Here is a 27,470-nt window from a genome sequence, read left to right as displayed (position 1 = left end):
GGCGCGGGCGGCGGATCTGCCCTGCCCCTCCTACCACGCCTGCGGACCCCTGGGCCTGATCTGCAGGTTGATCACTGGTCTGCTCACCCTGCGGGCACGGGTGGCGGTTCCGCTCCACCCCCACTCCAGTTGGGGTCACGTGACCACCACACCGGCAGGGCCTGATCCGGGCGTGGGATAAGGATCTGCTCTGCCCCTACTCGAGTTGGGGTGACGTGTGTACCACACTGGCAGGCCACTGGGCCTGACCCGCCAGGCTGTCACAGGTCTGTTAACCTTGCAAGCGCGAAGGGCGGCTCTGCCCTGCCCCTCCTACCACGCCCATGTACTACTGGGTCGTGGGTCTGCCCACCTGGCGGGTGTGGGTGGCGGCTCCGCTCCGCCCCCTCTCCAATTGGGGTCACGCGGTCACCACGCTGGCGAGCCGCTGGGCCTGCTCCGGGGGCTGGCGGCGGCCCGGCTCCTTCCCTCTGGCTCGAGGACAAATTGAGGAGACTCGGGTGACTGAGCCTCACCCCCCTTACCAGGAGACCAACTGCTTATGTCACCGCTGGTATTGATGAAGATCTCTCCTCCACCGCTTTCTGCTGACATCAGATCTCTGCCATGTTGGTATCCTATGCGAATGGCAGCATTTCGTTCCCCTTGCCAGGCAACCCAAGCAATGGGTGAGTCCTGACCTGCCCTCAGCAGGACCCGGACCGAGACACAGTTTCCGCGGGCTCCTAGCCCCGGTCCAGGGAAGTTCCGGGGGCCGGAACTCGGCCGCTCCGTGCTCGGTGTAAGCTCCTATAAGTGTAGGCTCCAAGAAGCAGCCCCCGTGGGCTCAGTTCCAGGAGCCGGAATTCGGCCGCTTAGTGTTTGGTGTATGCTCTGATAGTAGCAGGGTCCAAGAAGCAGCCTCCGCGGGCTCCGCAGCCCTGAGCCAGGGCGGTTCCGGGACCTCTATTTTGAATTTTAAAAAGCATTTTTGTCCCCTTTTCAATGACAATTTTTTTTTAGCATCTACTATGTAACTGGGTTTGAATTGTGGTTAACAGTGGTAAGTAAAAATAAAATAAATCCTCACAGGGATTTATATTACAGAAATAAATTGTGTGGTTAAAACCAATAATTAAGAAAATCTTTATGTAAGTATGAACTTTGGCTAGGGCTGCAATATACACACACACACACACATATATATGTATATATATATATATATATATATACACACACACATTATATATATATTCATATATATGTACACTTACATATATATGTGTATGTTTATATATAGTGCTTTGAGAGTATAAGAGTGAACATATAAAGCCTCTTGAAAAAGTATGATTTATAACCTAAGAATCAGTGAATTCAATATGGAGGGTAGCACATGCCAAGGTCCTGAGGTGAGACACAGAGAGAGAGCTCCATGCTTTGAAGTAACCAAAAGATGCTGACATAACTGCTATATAAGAAATGGGGACAGTACGCAGAGATGAGGCAGATAAGCAGGCAAAATCCAGGCACTGTTCTTTATTCTGTATATAAGAGCCATTTCTAAACTTGAGCAAAATTCTTATAAATCTACTGGGCAAAGTCCAATCAGCAGAGCATCAGCAAGAAGCCAGTTTAATATTTCTATTGCTTAAAAGATCCCTTAAAAGATAAATTTAGGTTAGAATAATTTGAGTTTAGCATTTATTTATTTCTCTCTTCCAGCTTTTTTCTCTGCTTTTGTTCTAAAACCAAATCTTCATGAATGCAATTAGCATCTGTAATGTGGGACATGCTAATGGTATTTTTTTATTTTGTTTTATGAATACACAAATGTTGGCTCAGAAATAAATCTTAGAAAAATGAAAAATATTTTCTTTATAAAGAGCAGACTTGAATTAATCTTAGAAAGAGGTAGCATATGAATAAAAGTCCCAGGATCACAAGCAGCCCTCTCTGTCTTGATTAAGACACACTACATTTTATTAAACAGATGCAGTACAGATGAAAAATATCGATAGATGCAATCAGTTGAAATCTATTTCAGGTAATTATGATGTAAAGAGTCCACTTATAATCTTTTTCTTTTATTATTTATTTATTTAGTTTTGCACTAGGGATTGAACCCAGAGGCATTTTATCATGAGCTACTTCCCTAGCCATATATACATATATATATATATATATATATATATATATATATTTTTTTTTTTTTTTTTTAATTTTGTGACCCTCATTAAGTTGCTTAGGGCCTCACTAAATTGCTGAGGCTGGCCTTGAACTTGTGGTCCTCCTGCCTCAGCCTCTTGACTCACTGGGATTATAAGCAAGTGCCACCACAGCTGGCTCTTTTTCTTTCAGAGCTTGATAGAGGAATGAAAGGACACGTTGTATCTGAGAGTGCTTCAAAGTCACATTGCGGGGCAGGGAGAACTACAGAGGCAGAAATGGAATGCTGGCCAAGAAATGACAGCCGCTGAACTGGTTGCTGCAGATTCACTTTGTGCTTCTGTTTACACATGCACATAGTTAGTCTTTACCATAGCAAAAATTAAATCATATTCATCAACACAGGCGACTGGAATGAAAGTGGAGAGTTACAAAAGATAAGGCTAAAACCCATCCATAGCAACCATCCCCAAAGTTATCTGTTTTGAAGTTGGGAGTTTAGAGTACTCCATCATTTTAATGGGGTACTTTGATAGCTTATTTAACCCATCACAGGGCAAAATTTGACAAATAACACTTTTTTTGTTGATGACATCAACACCAGAGAGCAGGTCACACAATTTCAGATGGAAACTCACTTACGCTTGGTATGATGGGAGGAGTCAAGGTGCCCTTCCTCAGACCTTCCCAGTTAAAGCCCTCAAACCATCTAGGAAAGGAAAAAACATCATCAGAGGCATAGTACCTTCTCTGGCGTCTTCCAGAACAACACGTAGGGTTTGTGTGCCCTAGAAAGCGATTAGGCTAATATCTTCCTGTGACAAAATGCTTTCTCTTGAATCATATGTTTTTCAATTATCTTATCTCATAAAAAGCATATTTTGAAAGTGTGATTGTCAAATTTGAACACCAACCGCTATGCAACTGTTTTTCTTGTCATTTCAGTCGTAATATCTGTAGGACCTTGTTCCTCCATTGTCATTATAATTTATAAATGTCATAATATGATTGGCCCTGTGCCTTACTAGACTCTTTTATTTTAAGGAGATAGAGTCAGGCGATGAAGTGAGGACAGAAAATTAACTTTCCATCTCTGCCATTGATTCAGAGTGCAGCCTAAGCTAATTACCCTTTTCATAGTCCTCTATTTGTCTCTTCATATCCCAATTTCCTCACTTTTTTTTTTCCTTTTTAAGATAGAAAAAAGGTATTTTATATACAGCTTTTCTGTGAAAATAAGAAGAACATACTGGCATAGGAAGGTGTTTTCCTTTTGTTCAATGAAGATGCCACCATTAGCAAATGTGTACACCAAATTCTTAATAGGCCTTCTAGATTTCAGATAGTTCAGTAAATAAGTTCCTTTGATAAAGATATGAATTTCTTGGGAGTGTCAGGTAAGCAGGCTAAGAGAAAAATCAGTCTATGTTTAGATTAGCTTTGGAACATCCAGCGAACCTGGATGTTACCTACATTTCAAAAAGGGTGTACTCTGTACTGCTTTCCTGTTATATTTAATTGGGAGATAGTTGGAAAAATATATATTTTGGCTTTAATCTAAAAAATTTAGGTATGCTATAGTGGGCAACTTTGTTTTTAATATTCTAGTAGGGAGTAGAGTCCCTAAATTAAAAATAAACATTTTTTGTTTTCCTTTGGGCCAGAGAGGAAAAAGAAATGCTAACTAGTGTGAGTTCAGAGCAACTGAATCAGTGAATTTGCTATAGCCACAGGGTTGTCACATATATCTAAGTACAGCTCAGGAGGAAGGGCCTTGGAAAGGCTAACCTGTCTCTACAAGCTCTTTGGCTGTTCCTGTAGGAGAGCTGTATCCCTTATACACCAATAACTCTAAACATATCAAAATACACCACCCGAACTGTCTGAACTCTGACACCTAAAAGTTATTAAGAAAGAGGACTTACTTGTGCTTTTGAATGTCTTTCACTCCGTTTTTCAAATTTCCTAATCTTTCCGACGGGTTGTCCCTGAAAGTAAAATAATCATTTTGTTAAGTAATCTAATTATTTCCACATTATGATCCTTTCAAAAACAATGTGTTTAAAACAATTACCTGCATAGTTTTTTGATTAAGTTAGCAGCATTTTTGGCAATCTTCTTTGGAAATTCTATCATGTCAATCCCCCTCAATATGATGTTATAGGTTTTCATAGGATCTGGGCCTGAGAAAGGTGGGCTGTGAGAATGAGAGCAAGACATGATCAGAGACATTATTTTTACTTTCTAAATAAGAATGGTGAAATTTATAAACTCCAAAAATGATACCAATTCTTATGTTGGGGCTTACATTAGTAGTGAAAACAAAAAGAAATTCAATTAGCAGCTAAACACTATGCAAGCCCTTGGCAAAAACCATAAATGGGTGAGGTTTCTCTGCTGTTCCCCTCATTTCTGTTTAGTGCAGGTGCCTAGCTTCTTGCTGTCCTTGGTCATTAAAAAACTATCCCTTAACTCTTTGGCCTTTTTCACGCCAATCAACTTTATCCAGGGTTTTTGTTTCTTTGAGAAGAAATCTTGTGGATTATTTTATTTTTGTACTACATGTTTATTAATAGAAGTTTAAACTATTTCCTTTTATTCAGTAGATGTAAAATAGAAGCCCATTTGCTTTTGTTGAGGGATGTGACGCTATCTGCCTCATTTTCTGTAATAATTATTTTCTGTTTACTTTAATATGTTATTAGCTGTAAGTCAATTTTAGTCACTTTTAAAATGAATAAACATGAGATGATGTTTAGTATTCTCTTAGAATTTAAAAAGTTTTGTGTGATGTTACAATTGAATATTCTCTTTCTTAGGAATTTTGATCTTTAGTTTAAAAAGTGAGGAAGACACAAATCTGGCATTTTTTATGAATTGAATGCATTTTAATTCATGATTTTGCTTTTATATTTATATGTTTATCTTAGATAAATAGAACCAATTTTTTAAAGAAGGCTTTTGTGGTTTTTCAGAAGTGATGCACATACAGTCTAAGATATTCAGGCAATACGTAAAACTTAAAATTACTTAAAAGAAAAAATTATCAAATACCCCAAATATTAATTATCAGCATTTGATTAACATAATTTTGTATTTTTATCTGTGTAGATGGAAAAACATGGATTATATTACACTTGATTTTGAAAAATATAGGCATTCAATTTACTTTGACTTTATTCAACTGAGGAGTAAAACTAGAAATATGGTAAGATTCAAATAGCAATTCTTTAATGACAATATAAATTCCTGAAAGTTTTCTCTAAAGTAAAGAAATTTATAAAAACTTTGAATTTATACTTTCTTTTTTTAAAAAATAACATGCTTCAGCTTTTCAAAACAATTAAGATTCCTAATTATAAATGATGAGGTATAAGTATACATATAGTTAGTTCTATTTTCCTCCTACTACTTCAACTTTGGTTGGTTTTGGTATTGTTTTAAGATTGTTAAAAATTATAAGACTTAAATTCTGTACAGTAATACAAATTTAAATTATTTCAACTAAATTCTAGTTTTTAATGCAAAACTCTCCATCGATCCTTTTTCTAGTTTTTCTGATCCTGAGTGCTTTATTTGGACTCATCTTTCTGTGGACTTGGTCATGTAGAAGTGTTTTTGAGAAATGTCTCAGTACATTATATGTTGCATTTGTATTTTAAGAATAAACTGTCTTGTCTTGATATAAATACTTGGGTTTATACCATAAAATTCTCCAAGAACTACATAATACTTGGTATATTATCTTTAAGCAATAAAGGTGTCTAGAAAAGGTACAGCAACTCTAATCCTCCTCACAGTCAACACCATACATGATGTAATTTTGATGGCAATATGATTATCTTTGTCACTGAATTTGGAAAATCATACTTGACACATTGTGGTGTTATTTTTCTGAAGGTTATATCATGATCACCAGATATCAAAAGTATACACTGAGGGGCCAGGGTTGTCACTCAGTGGTAGAGTGCTCACCTAGCATGTGTGTAGGACTTGAGTTCTATCCTCAGCACCACATAAAGATACATAAATAAAGGCATTGTGTCCATCTACAACTAAAAAAATATATTTAAAAAAGTATACACTGAGTCAAGTATTTATGTGATAAATTTTCTATTATGCAATTAAGCTTTTCCTTCCAATTTGTAATATCCTATTCACACATACAATTGTGCTTTTCTATTTCCATTGACTTCTACATCCTCTTTCTACAAAAATTTCTGGATCTTTACTTTTCCATTTTTCCAACCTATGTACTATCTCTACAGCTACACTTTTTTTCTTTTCATTCATTTTTTTTAACATTTAAAAAGTTTTATTTTTAACTGATGCATAAAACGTAAAAAGCATACATATTAATGGATTCCATATAATGTGTTGATACATGTATACTTTGCATCATACTTAAATTAGATTAGAAACATTTATCTCCACAAATGATTATCATTTATTTATAGTGAAAACTGTCAAAGTCCTTTATTGTAGCTTTCTGAAATGTGCAGCATAATATTGACATCTATAGTCACCCTACTGTGCAGTAGCACACCAGCACTTCTAACTCGTATCTAACTGTACCTTAGTACCCATTGACCAACCTCTCCCCATTCCATCACTACCCTGTACGGTTTCCAGCCTCTGATAACCACTGTTCTTCACTCAATTTCTAAAAATCAAGTTTTCCAAATTCTACCCAGAAGTAAATCATACAATATTTGTCTCCCTGTGTTTGGTTCATTTCACTTAACATAATGACCTCCAGCTCCTTTCTATGCTGCTTGTGGCAAAAGTCAGTCTTTCATCCTTTAAAATGGTCAAACAAGTGTTCCATGGAGTATATGTACCACATTGTCTTTATCCACATATTAGCTGATGGATACTTAGGATAGTTCCAAATTTGGGCTATTGTGAATAAGACTGCAATAAACAGAGGAGTGCAGATGTCCCTCAACAGACTGATTTCATTTTCTTGGCTATATACCCAATAATGGGATTACTGGATCCTAGACTATAATTCTATTTTAAATTTTAAGGAAAGCCATGCCTATGATGCCTTTTCTTTTCCCTCTCTACATCTAAGTCCCAGTCTTCCTTTTAAAGGGTTGGCACTATAGGTCTTCAATTCTTGAAAAGCCTTCTGGACAAACGTAGTTCTCTACCAAACTCTGTGGGTCATAAGGCCCTTCCACTTTCTGTTCTTACTATATTTCGTAGTTATGTATTCACGTCTCTGTTAATGTTGGTCTTTGGGGAGCTTTTAATCTGTTTCATGCCATGTGATATTCCTAATGCCCATTTTGGTTGTTGTTGATTACAATATTATACAAATAGTCAGCAACACATTCACGTGTTGTGAATTCACACATTCACACACATATATAAAATTGCTAAGTAGTCCTCTTAATTCTATGTTAACCCTTGAAATTTTAAGATTATCATTTCCCTTGCTTCATTGTCAGCTACAAGATTAGACTCAAAATCTCAAATTAAGACACTGGATCCTTCTACATTCACATACGTATAAGGACTTAGCAATAATGAGACTAAAAATTGGAATCGATTTGGTTGTTTTCATTGGACGTATTTTAGATCTTTGTGAATTGTCATTAGCATAAATAATTAAAGTGTGAGATATGCTGAAATCTACCTAGATGGACTAATCACAGTGACAAAGTCAGGAATGTAAAATTGTATGTGGTCTATTTTTACTAGCAGTTCCCTATAAATGTCCATACCTGCCAGTCAGAAGTTCATACATTAGAATTCCCAATGACCAATAGTCAGCTGAAATGTCATGACCTTTGTTTAAGATGATCTCTGGGGCTACATACTCTGGAGTCCCACAAAAAGTCCATGTTTTCTTTCCAAATCCTATTTTCTTTGCAAAGCCAAAATCAACCTTAAAAAGAGAGAAAGATAAGATAGTAAGCCACTTATGATTAGGTTGTAATGCAATAAATTATTTTGCTGAATCATGAAAATAAAAAATAACAGATCCAGGCTATTATAATTTTCTTTTCTAAAAGGAATCTTGTATCCTGCAAACAATTATTACCCTGATTGAACCCTGTTGCAGTGTGAAAAGTTGGACCCGAATATTGAATTATATTCACATCATTAATAAGAAAAGCAAACTTTCTTTCCTGAAGATTTTTTCATTTTTCCCTAATTTTATGCCACCAGACGTTGTGGCATAAAGAAAAAATTTCCTCTTTCCTCAAAAACATTAGAAATCCAAGTGCTCCTACCCAACAGCTTTCCCAGAATATACTGATTTATGCTGGACTTTATGCAATTGACAATTTAATTAATATTAATTATTTGAGAAGGCACGTTATCATTGAAAGAAATAGTCCTGGGTTCTATGCTCAGCACCACATAAACAAATAAAGGTATTGTGTCCATCTACAACTAAAAAAAATATTAAAAAGTATACACGAATCTGCCCCTGGTAAACATGAATAAAATAAGAGTGGAACCTTATTTTTTCAAGAAACCTTTTAAAAGAGGAGCTGCAAATGCAGAAAATCTATTTCTTTTCTAAAACAATTTGGATATCACCTTAAATAATTAACTGTATTGATTTGATTTCTTTAAGAACCATATGCTATATAAAAATCCCAAAAGCTTAAAAATGGAATCAGGCACTGACAGATCCAAGACCCAGAAAATTTGTACATTTTAAAATAGGAGAACTTCCATTCTACAGTAAATCTTTAGAACTTTTGACATTATCATTATTATCATCATCATCATCACCTGAGAACATTATTGGCAGAGTTCAATTTTTACCATTAGCATTTTTCTTAAATAAATACTATTAAAATGATTCATAGTTGACTATATTATAAATGTGCCTTGCCTGTGGATGGCAGAATTCTGACTAGGAAAAATAACCTATAAGCTCTTTTAGGTCTATGAACATGCACCAGCAATAGTGTTTCCTAACGCTTGTAAAAAAGCATGTTTTGCCAGAGTAGTATCTGAAACTTAGACAACATAATTTCTTATAACTTTAACATAATTTGAAAATATATTTAGTTGAAAACTCTAATGCTAAATCCTTCTTTTAAGAAAAGTTGTAACACTGTAGTGGAAACCAGATTTTAATGTTAGCAAACAAAGACAGTTTTATAAATGGATATTTTAAAACTTTCAGAACAGAACCCATGTATGAAAAGCACTGACCAGTTTGGCATAACCTCGATGATCTAGGATGAGATTTTCTGGCTTGAGGTCCCTGTAAATGATTCCTTTGGAATGCAGATAGGCAAAAGCTTCCACCACACATGCTGTGTAAAATCTGGTTGTAGAATCTTCAAATGAACCTCTGAGACACAGACAATGAAATGAAAAGTGTATAAAAGTTAGTTTCTCTAATAAGGTTAATTTTCCTTCTCATTTCGCTATATTCCTGGGCCAAAATTTAGCCCAGAGACCAAAGTCTGCCTATCTAAATGTCCTATAAGTGCCATTCATTCCACTGGGTTTTCTAAAGCATTTCAGGATCAAGCCAAGAGATTTTCTGTCCTTATGTGTGGGATAGTAAAAATCTAACTTCCTGAAAGGGATCAAGAAGAGTTCAAGCACATTCCAGGTTTCAGGTATGTGGTGGCTTCCTCTTAACAGCCCACCACAATCCACACAGGAACAGAGTTTCAGCAGTAGGCAGGGAAGAGAGTCAGTTCTATTTTAGAGTTTATCTACCACACATATGCTTCTTAAAGGAGTAGTTTAAGGATTTATTCCTATGTACTTTTAAAGAGCTTGTTTCTCAGTCTTTCTAAACATTGTAGATATAGTTCATGAGAATGCAAAATAAATAAAATTAAATTAAAAAGCTCATGTTTTTAAAGAACCATGTTGGAATCGGCTTCAATGAGCTCTGCTTTCAAAAATTCTGTCATCAGGACAAAAGTTTCCTACACTACAGCCTTCTTATTAGTAGGAGGAGATGGAGCTAAAAGACAATTTGGAAAAAAAGGTAACTAAAAGGGAATATTCAATTGATTATAATTTTTAGCAAGAAAATTCTGTCTCTTGTCTCTGTATGTAGAAGTGCATGTAAAACCTAAAATATACAACCACATCTGTGTCTATATATAGATTGACAGAATGAAATAACAATAAAGGAAAACAAAAACAAAAAAAAAACCCTTGACATCTAAGGTTGATTCCTTGATTCTACATCAGAATCTTCCTACTTTAGCTGTTTTTTCATGGAACAACTTAAAAAATAAACTTCCTTTTTGCAGTAGTAAGCTCAATTTAAGAACTGTGTAATTCAAGAAAAAACTCAAAGTGGCTCAAAGACATAGATAGGAATTAGACCAGAAACCCTGCATCTGTCAGAAGAAAATGTAGGCCCAACACTCCCAACATATTGACTCAGGAACTGACTTCCTTAACAAGACTCTGAAAGTGGAAGAAGTAAAATAAAAAATCAATAAATGAGATGGTATCAAACTAAAAAGCTTCTTCATAGCAAAGGAAAGAATCAAAAGCATGAAGAGAGAGTCTACAGAACGTGAAATAAACCTCTGCCATCTGCACCTCAGGGCATTAATACCCAGGATGTAGAAAGAACTCAAAAACTTTAACACCAAAAACAAACAAACATGGGCTGGGATGTGGCTCAAGTGGTAGCGTGCTTGCCTGGCATGTGTGCCGCCCGGGTTCGATCCTCAGCACCACATGTTGTGTCCGCCTATAACTAAAAAATAAATATTAAAATTCTTTCTCTCTCTCTCCCTCACTCTCTCTTTAAAAAAAAAAAATAAAAAAATGAAACAAACAAACAAACTTCCTGAAAGGGATCAAGAAGAGTTCAAGCACCCCAATCAATAAATGTGCAAAGGAACTTAACAGATACTTCTCAAAAGAAGAAATATGAGTGGTCAAAAAATACATGAAAAAATGTTCAAATCTCTAGCAATCAGAGAAATGCAAATTAAAACTACACTAAGATTTCCAGTCAGAATGGCAATTAACAAGAATACAAGTAACAATAAATGTTGGTTAGGAAATGGGGGAAAAGGTGCACTCACACACTGTTGGTGGGACTACAAACTGGTACAACCACTCTGGAAAGTATTATGGAGATTCCTAAGAAAACTAGGAATGAACCACCATTTGACCCAGATATTCCTCCAAAGGAGTTAAAATCACTGCACTACAGGGACACAGCCACATCAATGTTTATAGCAGCACAATTCACAATAGCTAAGCTATATGACCAACCTAGGTGCAAATGTGGCATATATACAAAATAGAATATTACTCAGCCATAAAGAAGAATGACTTTATGACATTTGACAGTAAGTGGATGGATTTGAAGACTGTCATGTTAGGTGAAATAAGCAATTCATCAAAACCAGAGGTTGAATGTTTTCATGAATTTATGATAGCTAATCCACAATAAGGGAGGGGGTAGAAATTCGGTAGATTAGATAAAGAAGGGAAGAGGGATAGGAAAGGAAAGACAGTGGAATGAATCTGACATAATTTTCCTAAGTACATGCATGAATATGTGAGTAAATGGCAGAAAGATCAATAGAGGGAAGGGAATAGGAAGTGGGGAAAGGGAAGGAGGAGAGGTACTAGGGTCTGAACTAGAACATGATATAGTGCATGCTTTTATTATTATGTCATAAAAGATTCTACTGTCACTTATAACTAAAAATAACCAATAAAAAATGAGTATGAACACCAGTTCTTGAGATGGCTGGGTTGGAACACAAGCAACAAGCCCAGAGATAGCTTGAGGTACTTTGCAATGAACAGTAGGCAGCAGCTTGCTCTGTTTGCATTTTGGTGACATTTACTTCTTTGTCAAAATTGAAGACAGAAATCTAACAAACTGGGCGGTGAAATATGAATACTTTTTTTTCCCCCAAATTTATCAGTGAATCCAAGGCTATAGCAGCCACCTTTCAGGTCATTTTTCAGAAGTAGTGTGTTTCTTCCAATTATTCATGTCCCTTGAATTGTCACTGAAATAATCAGCTTTTTTCTCAAAGAAATATCAAATATATATATATTTGTAAGCATGGTGATATCCACTCCTCTCAATCATTACTAGGATTTTAGCCATAAGTACCAAGATTCTTGAATCTCTTATTAAGGATATCTGAATGGAACTATTGTGGATTTATGAGGGTAAGAGAAAGTTTCTTGGAGAAACCCTGCATCTGTAATAGGAACTGAGTGGTAATTTTTAAGCTGCAATTGTCCTCTGACTTATACTATCCTTGGCAGAGCTAAGACTATATAATCCCAGTTACTGAGAAAGGAATTACAGTATTGCCTTGAAACCTCATTCTTTGCCCATAATTAAGTTAAATGTGTTTGTCTGTCAAGAACAGTACCTTTCCGTAAATAGGAGAGATTATTTGTTTACATGGTAAACTTGTTTATTTTTTAAACACACATCTTAATCTATACTGAATATGAGCTCAGTCCCTCCTCAGTGGAAAGCATTGCAAAGAAAAACAAAACAAAATTGTACATGGAATAGAGTCTGGTTAAATTTTGTAGTATGTCTTGTTTTAATCCACAAATGGGTTATTTCCTGACATCAAGGCTAACTGTGATTTCAGTGGGCCTTTTTGAAGGATTACGAATTCTTGACTACTGTTTGAAGAAGAAATTATTTCTGCAGTTGTGACTCTGGACATTTCTCCGCTGTCCTTAATATCAGCCTTTAATGGACCCCAATTACAAATGTATTTTTATTGTTGTAATGACAGAAGATATGGGACAGTTTACTTTTTCACGAAATCTCTGCAGAAATGTATGCTTATATTCTGAATAAGCTGGTCATTAACAGAAAGATGAAAAAATTCTAGTACACACTCAGGTTTGGGGGAGGAGGCTGCAGGTTAGAAATATGGACTTGGGCTCAACATTAGGTTTCATTTACTGTTTCTTTTTCTTTTTTAAAATTTATTGGTTCTTTTTAAATATACATTTAGAATTCATTTTGATATAATTATAAAAGCCTGGGCACTTACGGTTGATCTTCAGTAACTACATATTTCATTGAGTTTCAGTGTTCTCCTTTGCACTATGTTGCTAATAATAGTTATTGCCTCGTTTGTGTTGTTGTGAGGATTCAAAAATTAATACCTACATGTATTTGGATAAGTGCCTAGCATACAAGTGATACTCAATAAATATTTCACTATAACTGAACACCAAAATTCTTCTTTGGCAACTGTATCTTAAACTAGGAAAATTAGCCCATATCATAGAGGATAACAGGTCGAAAGTCTTTGGTTGTGGGTGGTGAGGAATTTGCCACACTAACTCTCACTGTTAGTGAAATGCTTCTCACTGCCATGAATCAGCTCTGCAGAAATCTCTGCTAAATCTATTCTTTCCATTTCCCAATATTTCTCACAAAAATTACCCTCATGTTGCCTGCCAATCCAAATCCTCCCTTTTTCTCCATGAAGTTAACTGACCGCAATTCATACATCTTTTGTCATCAATTCCCCAAAGCCTATTTTCAGGTTTCTTTGTTCCTGAGCCAATTTGGAGGGTCTTAGAATGTTGGTTTCTATTTCTTCAAAAGACTGTACCAAGTATCTCCCATACACAGATATATTTGTAACATATTTTAAAAACTAAATGATGACCTTGAAAAGTCAACACAGTATACACATGCAAAGTGTTTATCAGCAACACATTGTTTCATCACTAAATACTTGATATATGAAATTTGAGAATTTAAAAATATACATCTTGAGGGCAGTCACAAAGCATAACATTAGGGTGACTCAGAAGGAAAAATTACTATTAGAATTGGAAATGACAATGTAAATTTGATCTAAAATAGAAGTGAAAGCTTGTTTAATCAACAATTTAGAGAGTTGCTTAAAAAATAAATTGCTTGACCTAGATAGCTCTTTGAAGTTAAAAAAAAATTGTGCCTTGACATCTGTAACATTTCATGAAAAGTAAGGGATAGATTCTTGTGCCTTTTTGGAAATGGGTGGTTGTTTTTGCTAAATGATAGTAGATAACAGTTTGAGAAAATTAGAGGGTTATATGTATGTATTGACAAACTCAAATTAAAATTTAATCACAGTGTTTAATCATCTTGTCATAAACTGAGTCCTGAGACATCAGACATCAGAATATAACAAAGACAAAATATCTCTTGTCAAAAGTGACTAGGATACATTGACTAGTGGCAACAATCATTAATGGCTATATAAGTCTAAAGTGTGTCGCAATCTGTGAAGCTTATTGCCAATAGTAAAGTTAGGGAGACAAAATATGATGAAGAGAGACTCATTTCTTTTGACATACATTCAATCTAAGCCATCTATTAGGTCATTAAAAATGAAATTTAAATATTTATCTTACACAATATAGACAGAAATAAAAAGAATGGACATAAAAATACTTGTTAACTTGTGGGATTATAAATTATATCTAGGAAAACATATGAATAGAAAGTGAGATTCTGTGAAATTTGAAAAATATAGTTTCTGAAGTAATTATCTAAGATATTCAGTAGAAAAATTAACATTAAAATTCTAATAAAATATATTCGGATGTTAAATTTCACTGGATTAAAATTTTATTAATATATTAAAATTTTATACTATTAAAACTAATATTGATATTATGAATATGCTAACATATACTGAATATTAATATATGTATTTATATATTTATTTATCATATTAACCAATTACATTTTTAAAAAGTTGCAGAGGTTGCCAATTCTTTGTTGAGAAGGAAGACAAATAAAATATAATTTGTCTCCAAAACTTATTGGAGACAAAAAGTCACCAACTAGAAGATAAAATGTTACAAATATTAAACCATGGAAATAGTAGAAACAGTTAACATTTTAGTAGTATAGCTCAAGCCTCAAAATAAAAAAAATTCATTTAATAGTCCTCAAATTCTATTCATACATTAGTATCATTTTAATTCTCATTTCTTGACAACAAATGAAGAACTGTTCTGTGTTCCTTTTCTATGCTGATGAAAAGAAAGAGAAAAGCAGTAAATAGTCATCTCAGCTGAAGGTAGGAGAAGGAGGGTGTCTGAGACTTCCGATGCAAAATCTCAAGCTCAGAGATGTTTCATGGCAGGAAGGAATGTGGTCTTGTAAGCTTTCCTTCAAATGAATCCCAATTTTCTTCGTGTCTTTTAAAGATAGCTTCTCCCTCACCAATACTTCCTTGCCCACAAGGGGAAAACTGTTGAGAGCCACAGCCCAGTCAGAATGATGCCTGGCATTTGCCAGAGGGAATGGTTGAAAGGTGACCACCAGCGAACCATTGAGATGATGATTTGAGTTAAGCTGTATATAATTGCTGTGATGCTGGATTGATTGTATTGTATATTGGACCTTTACTGTCGGGCAATAGGGCAGCTCTTGCTGCCTCGGTCGCCCTACTTTGGAGTTCCCTTGAGTTCTCGAGGGGGTTCGGGGAGATTGGAGGGAGCCTGGTGGAGGGAGTGTGTTCACGTGTGGTGTGTGCAGTGCCAGTGAGATGAGAATAAAGAGTCTCTGTTTGAATCTACAAGGCTTTGTGGCAGCTCAGTTATTTGTGCCCAGCCAGACTGCGGCAGAAAACTGAATGAATTGAATTGAACAAGGCGAGGTTTTTGATTTGTTTGTTTTTATTACAGGTATTTTCATATGCACTGTGACTAATAGCATAGGAGCATAATCTTTTGCTTGCCATTTTTTTGGTTTGTTTCTTTTTAACAATTTTTAGTCCCAATTTAAACAAACAGAATCAATGGCAATATTAACTGAAGTCTGGATGCCCCAAATTATTCTTTTCTTACCAGCAATGGAAAAGAAAAAGGAAGGCCATGTAGAATAGAAGCAGTAAGGCTATAGGTATTCTTACAAAAGAAAGTTGGCAGGGACGATGATTCTGAGTCATTTTACATGCACCAGTTCCATTGCTTTTAAGGTTGAAGCTCCAGCATTTCTGAATCTTTGGGAAGAATCAAGTAGCCCCTAGTTCTCTGGATCTAGCCTCTTCACAGGGTATTAAGTGCATTGGGGGACTCAGCAACGTTGTACCCAAAACTTAATGATGATGGGGAAGGAAGAAGGAAGGCCCAGAAAGCAGCCTGGTGGAGGGAGAGAAATAGGACTCCATTCCTATTTTCCCACCATCCACTCACCCAAGGAAGTTGCTACTTCACAGTGTCCTTATTTACCCCAACAAATCAAAATGTATCTCACTCAGAAGGCATGACTGGAGTTGATTATCAAGTGGAATACAAAAATTAAGTTATGTAGGGAAATAAATGAAATAACATTCATTTGGAAAAGTGATGACGGTGCCTGTTTCAGGTCTCATGAGAGGACTGCACACATAGTTTTATCATGATTTTTGTTGTCTTGTTGGTAATGGAACTTAAGAAGTTTTTAAAAAATGTTATGGGAATAGAGCTGGTCCTTTCTCTGTATAGCTTATTATTTGCTTTCCTATGTAATTCCAATTGAAAATCTCATCCAACTCTAATTATAAAAAAAAAATAGGGGAGAGATTTTAAGTAAATAAATAGACTGAAGTGTCAGATCAAACATAAACTGTAGAACCATATTAAAATATACCAGCTATTAATTCACAAATCAAAATATTAACTTAGTGAAATAGTCTGCAAATTCTGAGGAGTGGAACTACATCTGCTTTATTTATTGAAGTATCCCCAGCCTCTGTCACAATGCCTGGGATATAATCTGTCTTCAAATAGGAATTCAAATGTTAATATGCTCTAATAAAATAGCTTAGTACAGATATTAAACTGATCCCTAATGTTAATATACTGAAATCCCTTATATGCTTTCTTACCTATTCCCTTATTTACTTTTTAAAGAAATCAAACAAAACACTAGTATAATAGAATGCAATATGGTAAAACCAAATCCATTTGACATATGTAAGTAAGGTCAAGGAAATAAAAGAACTGAAAGAACGTGTTGTACAAAGATATGAAAGTACTATGAGAATGCCCTTAGGAATGAGAATTTAAATTGAGAGTTTATAAAGAGCTACTTGTTCTATACCAGGATATCTACAAAGTAACAAATGTCAAAAAAAATTACAGGGTCCCTGGGAACATCAGGGCTATCTACAGATAAGTTTTAGAAAGATGTAACCCACCAGAGAGTCTGAGGAGCAGGACTGAAATAATAAGGAAAAGAGAGATGTCTAAATGTGAAAGTTTTAAGGAGCAAAGATGACTTTGGCAAGTCCAGTAGATCGTTTATAGGAAATAACTGAAAGAGTATTCATAGGAAAGTAAAATTTGATCTCTTTTATTTGAAAAAAAAAGATAGGTAGTGACATTCTGAGATATTTTATAGGATAGTTTTAAAAAAGATAATTTGCTACTTATATAAATATGAGATGAAAAATTGAGATATAATGAATTTTAATAATTAAAAGAAACAAGCACTATTGAGACAAACTTTACTTTCCCTGGAAGGGTAGAAAAGTAAAACCAAGTCAGATTGTTTACATGAACTGTTATGAATAAAGGATTCATTTGTCTGTAAGATCAGCAAAGTCTAAAAGAGATGACTAGAAACTTGTATTAATTTTGAAGAGCAATAAATTGAAAAAAAAGTTTGTAGTGCCATGAAAGGCAGATTGCCCATATGAAAAAGTGAATTCAAACTATAATCATAAAATGTCTGTAATTATTTTCAAGTTAAAGCAATGTGTTAATTCCAGGTATAGAGATTTCTGATTCTGACACTCATGCTAAGCTGAGATCTGTGTATGTGCTTTTCTAAGTGTCTTTTTTATGGTAGACTAAGCCTATATCATTATTTTCATAGTGAATTTTATATGTATTATAATAAATTATACATGTATAGTGGATTGTACCTTTTGTTTAACTTATATTTTAGAATATAAATATATGTAAAATGTAAATGTAATCTTTATACTTTATAATAATGGACTGACTGTTCTTATAGATCATCAGGGGCAACTATGTTTTTAGATACACAATAGAATTTTCTTAAATCTCCTACCTATCCCTGAGAATGGTCCAGAGCTCTCCACCTAGGCAAACTTCCATCAACATATACAAATATTTGCTGTCCTTAAATGTTCTGTATAGCCTGTGAATTACAAATAAGAAAGTAAAGGTTATGAACACTATAGTGTTTTAAACACATTCAAAGTTTTTAAGTTTTAAGAAATTAGTTTTTCCTTTATTTTCTTTTAATTGACAAGTACTAATTTTACATATTTATGTGGTTCAGTACATACTTCAATACATATTTACCCTATTTCATAATCACATCAGAATATTCAGCATATCTATTGCCTCACATATTTATTGTATAAAGTTAGAATTAGGAGGAATAGTTCTGGTGCTCCTCTGGAGTGTAGGGAACTAAGGCTGCTATTGTATTGAATATTTCAAAATAACTAAAAGAGTTTGATTGTTTTTATCACAAAAGTCTGCAAATTTCTGAGTGACTAAATTATAGTTTGTTGATACTGCCATGCTTAAAATTTTATCAGAAGAAATGAAAGAGAATTAAGTCCACAATCTGGGAAGAGGATCCAAGGGCAAGTGACTTACACACCATGGGGCCATGTAGCTCCCTTGTGGTGGATCAGTTCAAATTATTGCGGACAAGAAGGCTTCATGGGATTCTATAGAGTCCAATTTGGATGATGTATCTGGCTTGGACTCATTAGCAGAAACTTTTAATGGGCATAAACATGCAGTGTGTATGGATATAAGTAAGGATATAAAGTTGATCAAATTTTATATATAATGTATGAATTTCATGTGGTATTCACTTAAATTCATATTATACCTTATCTTGTATAAATGCCATGGCAAGTTAAGTACAAAAGCTTCTTCTACATATATTAAAAAACCCTCCCAATTATCCTATTATTAGTGTTTGTGAAATATTGAGGTGGAAGAATCAATTGTCATTTCATTAAAAAAAATCTTCCAAAAATTAAGTTAAACAGCTTGATTTTTGACATTTTGTCTTTTAAGCACCAGAGGTCTATGTACCATTGTAGGTAACAGGACGAAAATGAAATCTTAGAAATTGATACCTCCTTTGGGAAAAGCACATCTTTTTAGAGAATCTGATTCTCTAAAAAAAAAAAAAAATGAAAAGAATAGAATCAAAACTTTATATTTTTTTAATTAAACAAAACTTTAAATTCCTTTATGCAAATGAGATGTGTGAAGGGTGAGCACAAGCGGCAGAGGATCTGTGGTTGATTTGCCACTGGAGTTGGTGCTGGGACATTTACCTCACTATGAAGTCGGAATGAGCCCCCTGCATGATATGCTTCTCTGAGCGGATGTGCTCCTGCTGTCTGGTATCCACAATGTGGCGTTTCTTGAGAATCTTCATTGCAAATGTTTTGGATTCTTCACTTTTCAACTGGACCTTAAAGAAAGGCAGAAGAGAAAAGAGAAGAGAAGTCTAAAGATCTAATACAACAGAGTGCACTGTTATCCTGAAATGAACAGGTACATGGGGCACTCACAGCCTAAGTTTAAAGCCCACAGTGCACAACCATTGTTTAGCCTCATTGCATTGGATGAGTTTTTGCATACTTGATTCCAAGCTGATTTTGTGCCCACATGGATTAGAAGAAAAATATACTTGTCATTGTTTCATTTCATGAAATGTGTTTGGGTATATTTTATAGTTTTTTCCTTTCAATCAAAAAAATTTCTTCTCTAATTTTACTTCAATCTTTATAGCAAATGTAGGACCATATGAATCTTTGTGCTCATTGTTCTTAGTCCTAATTTACAAACATTTTTAGAATCATTAAATTCAATGACCTTTGTCTGTGCTGGGACTGCAGATATATACACTGTACTGTTATTTCTTCTTTAAAAAAAAAAATCTCTCAATCTTTCCCCTTCTTGTCAAAAAGGAAAAAAAAAAGTAAACAAAATTTCTAAAAATTTGGAAAATTATTTTTTTCTTTCCAATATGCCTTATAACTTAAGTCTCTTTTGATATCAAATCTTATTCCTTGGTTTCATTAATTGGAGAGATCTAAGCTAAGATTTAATGTCACCGAGGTACCAAGACCTCTATGGCAGCCCTCATAGCTCCCAGTGGATCTGGAGGAGTCTTGGTATCTCCAAGTACTATACCTCAGACGGGCTGCTGGTCTCTGTTCACTTTTACAAGAAGTTAAACAAGGTGACTTATAAGGAAAGGAAGAGAGATAACTGAGCTAATTACTTAATAGCAATACAAAGGAGCTATCATCAAGTGCTCTTGAGCAGCAGAATCCTCAATGCAATACTGAGTGGCCCACATCTTAACAATCTAATGAAAGTTTTGGGGAAATAAACATGGCAAGCTGATTTTGATTTTCAGCTGAAGTATAGCCCTCCCCCTTTTAGCTGTGAATTATGTATGGCTTTCATCTGCAGGGATAGTGAAGTTCTTAAGTGCCCTGTCTATGCCTGTGGGTACAGACTGAATTCAACTTGAGAATACATTCATGTGGAAAGTTCCTTAGGAAGGAGCATGAGGATACTTCAAATAAATGAGTTTCAGTTTGCTGTCACCATTTGTGAATCTATGTGACAGGTTAGAGAAAAAGTGGATATTTGAAAATGCCACTAACACATAAAGGCCCTCTACTGTGTGTGCGAAACTCTTCAGGATAATGGAGTAGTGTGCTACAAATGGATTCAGTTGCAGTTCATAATAAAACAAAATATTAAAACCCACTTATAAAAGGAATCAAATAGGGAAGATGGAATAGCAAATGAGCTATATCAGAGGTACTAAAATTCAGAAGGGAAAGAGAGTCACATTCCCTCTTCAGAGTCACACCCAGTTAAACCACTTGCATAGACTAAATGCCTACTTTTAAAATTATCTCTTTATTGACAACTAAGGTTTTTCACTTGTACATAGGGAAGAGGAAAGAAGTCTGCTTTTATGGTCATAGGTCAGGACTTAATTTCTGACTCCAGTTAGTCACTCTTGGGCTAGTTGCTTAACTCCTCTAAGCTCCAGTTTTTTGCTGAAGATAATACCAGCTACTGTACAGAGTTACCAGGGCCTTAAACAAAATGGTACCACTGAATGAGCATTGTTTGATGATCTCTCTGCTTGTACTCTGGCCTTAACTGGAAATTCATACCAAATCAAATTTTGCTTTTTAAGATATTCCTTTTACAACATTGTCACTATCAAAAAAATTTGGAAACTATATGTCCATTAATAGGAGTATGGAAAATTAATTATGATAAGCTAGAATTACAATTAAAAATTTGAAAAAATAGCGCATATATATATATATATATATATATATATATATATATATAAATAGAAGGTATTAGTCATAAACCAGCCAACATTTTATGATATCATAAATAGTATACTTAGTGAGTGTATATCTACCTGTATAATACCTAAAATAAATTTATGGCAGGACAATCAGAAGGTTATCAGTACATTAACAATAGTTTTCCCTTAGGGAGATTTTTAGTTGTTTTTTTACTTGCTTTTACTTTTTGAATTATTTAACTTTTAATTAATGTATCATACTTATGTGATAAATAAAAATAAACTCTAGTTATAGAAAAATTAAAGTCTATTTTATATTGTAAAATTTAAGTCTATTTTATATTGCAGTAGCTACTTGTTGTTTTTGTATGACACTCGTAAAGTAATTTCACTTATTTTAGAATTCCATGAAAACAATGACCTTTATAAAGTGCATTCTATGTGATGCTATAACATAAAAATTTAATCAAGTTTTGGGTTAACCACACTATTCATTCCTTGGAGGACTTGTCATGGTTTTTTTCAATATAAACTCTTAGGGTAAGTTATAACAATTTGTATTTTGTGAACTGCAAGTATTATGTTTCACTGTGGAATTATTTTTAACAAAATTGATCTTTAAAATTTTTAAAGTGAAATTTAGTCTGCCTTTTCTTTTTTCCTATTTGCCAGATTAGTTACATTGAGTCCATGTATATGAATTTGAGATAGGGATGATTTTTTATTGGTTTGTAGCCAGTCAGCTAAGGGCTCAGAAATGAATGCTAAATGTGAATAGAGGTCGGCAAAGAGGAGGAAAAAAACACCTAAAAACACCTTTCCTTCTTCCTCTTGCCTAGGAATCTTACACAGTCCTGTGGACTAGGAAAGCACCCCAGATTGTCTTCCCTTGCAGACTATCCTGGCATGCTAAGGACACAGGAGACACACTAGTTGAGTATGAATGCTCCAATATTTAACTACCCTAGGCTGACTATCTTACTCAGGTTACTCGAACTCTCTGTATTCCTGTTTCTGCATTTCTAATACAAGAAGCCTCCTCATAGGTTACCTGTTAAGTTGAAATAGAAGGACCCACATATCAAAATTCCTGGAATAGAGTTAGCATTCAATGACTATTAATTCTCTTATTCTTTCATCTTCTTAGTTTAATGGTCTCTTCAGGTCAAAGCGCTGTCCTCAAAATATGCCCCACCTCTGGCTGAATATCACTTTGTTCCTATCCCAACCCCAGCCCACCTCAGTGCTACTAAATAAATAAGTTTGAGAAGCTACTTTAAGATTGTTGATGCTTATACCACAGTGATTTTACTCTCAGAATTCCTAGGGAGGAAAATTTACAAGAAAAAATGCTAATATTCAAGATTGTCTTTTATTTTATACAAGTAATACTATGTGCTATGTCAAATTAGAATTTTTAAAAGTTTCTTTTTGCAATAAAATGTGACTTCAATGTGAAGCATTATACTGACATTTAAATGAATGTATATTTGGGCAAAGTGACTCGTAACATGCAAATTTCTGACATGAATTTTGACAAATCTTAGCTGTCAGACTCCAGCTGATGCCAAAATGATACTACTTTGAAGAAAAGGTGAAGCAATCAGAATTTGAAAGTTTCAAAGACACACTTGCTGACTATATTTACACACCCCTTACTTCCCTTCTGGACTAGGTACTTCCTCCAAAAGACTTGTCTCCTGTTTGACTTAATTGTTTGCCCCTACTTTCAGGAAGAAGGGTAATGATTGGGACAAGGTTAAAACTGGCTCAGTGCTCCTGATTGCGAGCTGGTCCTTAGAATATATATCCATTCATCTATTTAACCTTTTCATTAAGAGTTCATATTTCATTTTGCACTATAGACAAATTTTCATTATTTTGAATAAAAATGACTTCCTGAACTACACTGTAAATAAAATTATTTCTTAAATGCAAGGCTTAAACTTTTAATATCACATGGCTCCTTATTATGCAAAATTACTAATGTGATCAAATTATTCTTTGATGCACTATAGGAAAGGGTAGCTTGCACTTAGGTAAGCTAATGCTGTAAAGCAAATATGATAAAGTGGGCCTAGTAAACCTCATATTGGAAATCTAGGTCCTAGTCCTGGTTATACAATCTCACTTGGCCTTCAGGTCACCTTCCTGAAAATGAGGTACTAAACTATGTCATTTCCAAGGGCCTGTTACCCTGGAAATTTCAGTGCATCTGTAATTTACCATAGCAAAGATGTGTTTCACAATACCACATCATATTTAACCTCATGAAATTGGCAACCTGTGGCACTAGCTTGGGACAGAGGGAAAGGGGAAATATCCAAAGTAACACAAGTGTAGCTTAAGGAAAGATGACCAATTCATTCTGAAAATACGGCCTGGAGTCAGTATGTTCCTATTCCATTGCGAGATGAAGATTCTATTTTCTTTATTGTCTCAACCACACATCTAAAGGGGCTTGTTTTTTATTATAGTCTCTGTATCACCAACTTCCAAAGAATATGACATTGGATAAAGCAGCAGTAAATTTCCTAAGACCATTCCAACAGGCTCCAAGGCATAAAGAAATCTACATCAAGTCATCATAATTGTAGTGGAAAATAAGAATGGCAACTATTTTCTCTAAACAAATCAGCACAGGATTTTAATCAGGTAATCTGAATTGGGTAGTAAAGCATGATAAAGTCATTTCTTTATTTTTGACTCTCTAGTCTGAAAGGCAAGGGCCTTCAAAGTAATATAGAAATAATTTGGCAATGGTCTGTAATTCAAGTAACCCACATTTAATACAAATGGAAAGGATTTAAGAAATTTATGACAAACTGTATAGTGGGAAACAAAAGTTCTATAATGGAAGTGGGGAGGGAAGGAAGGAAGAAAGAATGGGGGTGGGGAAAGAGAGGGAGAGAGAGAGAGAGACAGAGAGAGAGAGGGAGAGAGAGAGGGAGAGAGAGAGATACTAGCCTAGACTGAGATAGTGTGAATATGCTATTCCATCAGATTAACTGTGCCCAGCTGCTGAGCATACTGCTCTGTACGCCAGTTACAATTAGTTCTCACCCAGAATCACCCAAACAGGCCAAAGTCCATAATCAAACTTTAACAGCCTGGAGACTGTGAACACACATAAGCACTAGATTGTTCCATCTCCATCATGTCTCACTATCCCCCACTGCCAGACAACATGTCAGTTTTCTCAGACACTGGCCTTGGCGTCCATGAAATTGCCATAAGATCCAAGAAGAAAAAAGACACGGAATTACGGTACATGATATAAATGGAAATTTATACTAATAAACTGGATTTATTTTTATTTTTACTTTTGGAGAGTACCAGAGATTGAAATAAGGGGCCTGGAACCACTGAGTCACATCCCCAGCCCTATTTTATATTTTATTTAGAGACAGGGTCTCACTGAATTGCTTAGCGCCTTTCTTTTGCCAAGGCTGTCTTTGAACTCAGGAGCTTCCTGCCTTAGACTCCCAAGCCATTGGGATTACAGGTGTGCGCCACTGCACCTGGCTCTAATTTACTAAATTTATAATCAGATATATAGATAATAAAAACAATTAATGTAATATAAAATTTTAGAGTAAGAAAATGGGCACTAGAAAAGGCACGTCTTTAGAAATACAAGGCAGATGAGATGTTGCCTCAGGGTGAGAATGGAGAGTATTTGAACATGCACATAAGGAATCTTATTGAAGTAATAGGAATGTTCTTTGAATTGAACACACAAAATGGAAAATGTGATAGTATGTAAACTACACCTCAGAAAGCTCCTAAAAAGGGGGAAAAATAACCCAGAAAATGTATAATTTCCTGTTCTTTATTTATTGGTTGTGGTATAGCTATATATTAAATTTAAATTTTAAAGAAGCAAATGTCAGAAATGCATTTCTCTTTATGCTTATCTTTCCTTTCAATAAATGTTCTCCCAATTTGCCCAAACACTAAAGTATTGAACTTTTTTTTAAAGGTCATCCTCTCTTATAACTTCTCTACTAGCTATTTATTAAAGGTTCTAAATTCAAGAAGTCCTAATTAAAAAAAAAAAAAAGATCATGAGTCATTTTAGCTAACATGGACGTTATCATTGCAAAATTCTTTGAAAATTATCTGGTCAAAATAGTAAGTAATTCCTGGAAGCACCTTTTAAAGTTTTGCTAACAATAAACGACAGTTTTATTCACATTCGTGTAACCTCCTAAAGCCTCATTTTCCTCACTTGTAAAATGGGTATAAAATCAAACTTACAGATATTTCAAGATCAAGTCATAGAGTGTATATGAGAATGCCTAAAAATTTAAAGAGTGCTATATAAAAAATATTACTTCCTTGATTTTAAAGATATGTTGGAATGTTGACAAAAATGTGGACTTGTATATGATACTTTAATATTGCAATTCATAGCTAAATCTATTTTTAAATTAATTGTTCCAACAAACTGAATAAAAAAATAATGACTAGGAAAAACTCGTCTGAATTTAAGGATGTTTTACTTTCACAGAAAAAGAAAAACAATTTTATTACTATAACTGAAATTCTGGTTTAGACTTGGCAAACCAGAATATCCTCATTTTAGGAGGGGCCAACTTACTACATTCATGAAAGAAAGTGACATGCTTTAAATTCTCAGAAAGTTTGTATTCAACAAATTAGTATTGGATTCCTCAATATTTTTTAACAAAAGAAAAATGCTAATTCTATTATTAACTCAAGCATAGATCATAATGATTTCTTTATTTCCATCTAAAGAAGATAAATGGTACAATCCTAAGAAGTCATAACCAAATAAAATGCCAAAATCCTGATATTGGAATTACTTTTCTCTATGTATGAGTAGTAGAAAATTTAGGCCAACATTAGCTATAATCTTAATAGAGACTCTTAACAGACAAAGTCCTGTTTTGGTTCAATTTTTAAAAACCTCTTTTTTTTTTTTAAATCAGTCATCTACAATTTTATTCCTCACTTTTCTTTGTACTACACAATAACATCATTTGATCTTTTTTCCCTTTAGTCAAAGTCTGAAATTAATGAATGAATATTAGCTTCTGGTTTATTCCATAAAATAGATCAGGTATAAGCAAATGGAAATTGTCACAGTTTGTGTGACACATGTCTTAATGTCCCACAGAACACAAAAGATGGATTATGAATTTAGTGGAAAGTTGGAAAGCTGTTGAGCCATGAGGTGTTGTAGTGGTGACTCAGTCTTAGGGTCAAGTATTTATGTGTATAATTTGCTATTCATAGATAGCTATACATATACAAATCACAAAGAGGGAGAAAGGGTGTCAAGTATACATTTTCAGAACAAAGGAGCAATGGACAGTAGCTTAGATTATCTATGCTTTCTTATCTGCCAAGTTGCATAAGTGACAAATAACCAAGAGAGGGTCTTTCTTTGATCACTCTTGTTTTCTTTCCTACATTCACCTCAAATCCTCACCAGAAATGTAGTTAATCCCATTTGCTCTGTAACTTCCTTTCAGATTCACAGTATTGTCTATAACTAATGACAAGAAATATCTACATTAAATTCAAATTGGTCAAAAGATAAATAAAGCTATTTTTATAGGGAAGACAGTTTCACATTTTTTTAAAAAAGATATATATCTTTCAGATTAGAGAAAAGTTAGAGGGAAAAAACCTCACACCATGAATAAAGGGATTGAACTATTTCATAGCAATCACTTTCACTGATTTCAAAGAACACTTGTGATTTTCCTCAATATAGAATCAACATTGATTCAAAGGTTGCCTACGTTGAGATAATCAAAGATTGACAGCTGAAATGTGCAACTTAAAAATTATTATTTAAACATAACACTTATATTCTAAAATATCTGTCCTAAATAAACCTTACTTCATCTTGTAATGATTATTAAAATTGACTTTTGCATTCACTTTATTTTTCTTCAGCACATAATCAAATATGTTCTTTTCCTAACCCAGGATTCTGATATCTTTGAATAATCTCATGCATTTAGAGAAATATAATATGGGTCAGTTT

The 27,470-nt window shown here is 34.5% G+C and overlaps 1 protein-coding gene across 2 annotated transcripts in view; it reads right to left on the bottom strand.

Annotated features, from left to right (window-relative positions):
- Prkg1 (protein kinase cGMP-dependent 1) overlaps positions 1 to 27,470 on the bottom strand; it is a 1,175,746-nt gene that overhangs the window by 10,910 nt on the left and 1,137,366 nt on the right. For both annotated transcript variants that reach the window (XM_046456763.2, XM_046456762.2), the window contains exons 11-17: positions 19,431 to 19,570; positions 18,173 to 18,262; positions 9,331 to 9,472; positions 7,878 to 8,041; positions 4,220 to 4,342; positions 4,071 to 4,133; positions 2,788 to 2,854 (exon numbers count right to left, since the gene is read on the bottom strand). In XM_046456763.2, coding sequence (XP_046312719.1) covers positions 2,788 to 2,854; positions 4,071 to 4,133; positions 4,220 to 4,342; positions 7,878 to 8,041; positions 9,331 to 9,472; positions 18,173 to 18,262; positions 19,431 to 19,570 — 789 coding nt within the window. The remainder of the gene's footprint in view (positions 1 to 2,787; positions 2,855 to 4,070; positions 4,134 to 4,219; positions 4,343 to 7,877; positions 8,042 to 9,330; positions 9,473 to 18,172; positions 18,263 to 19,430; positions 19,571 to 27,470) is intronic.

This window comes from Marmota monax, unplaced genomic scaffold, assembly GCF_021218885.2.
Source record: "Marmota monax isolate L192 unplaced genomic scaffold, Marmota_monax_Labrador192_F-V1.1 WCK01_AAM20220418_F8-fsc00166, whole genome shotgun sequence".
NCBI lineage: Eukaryota > Metazoa > Chordata > Mammalia > Rodentia > Sciuridae > Marmota > Marmota monax.
The sequence above is the reverse complement of the archived record's forward strand: the minus strand, read 5'-3'. Positions and strand labels throughout refer to the sequence as shown.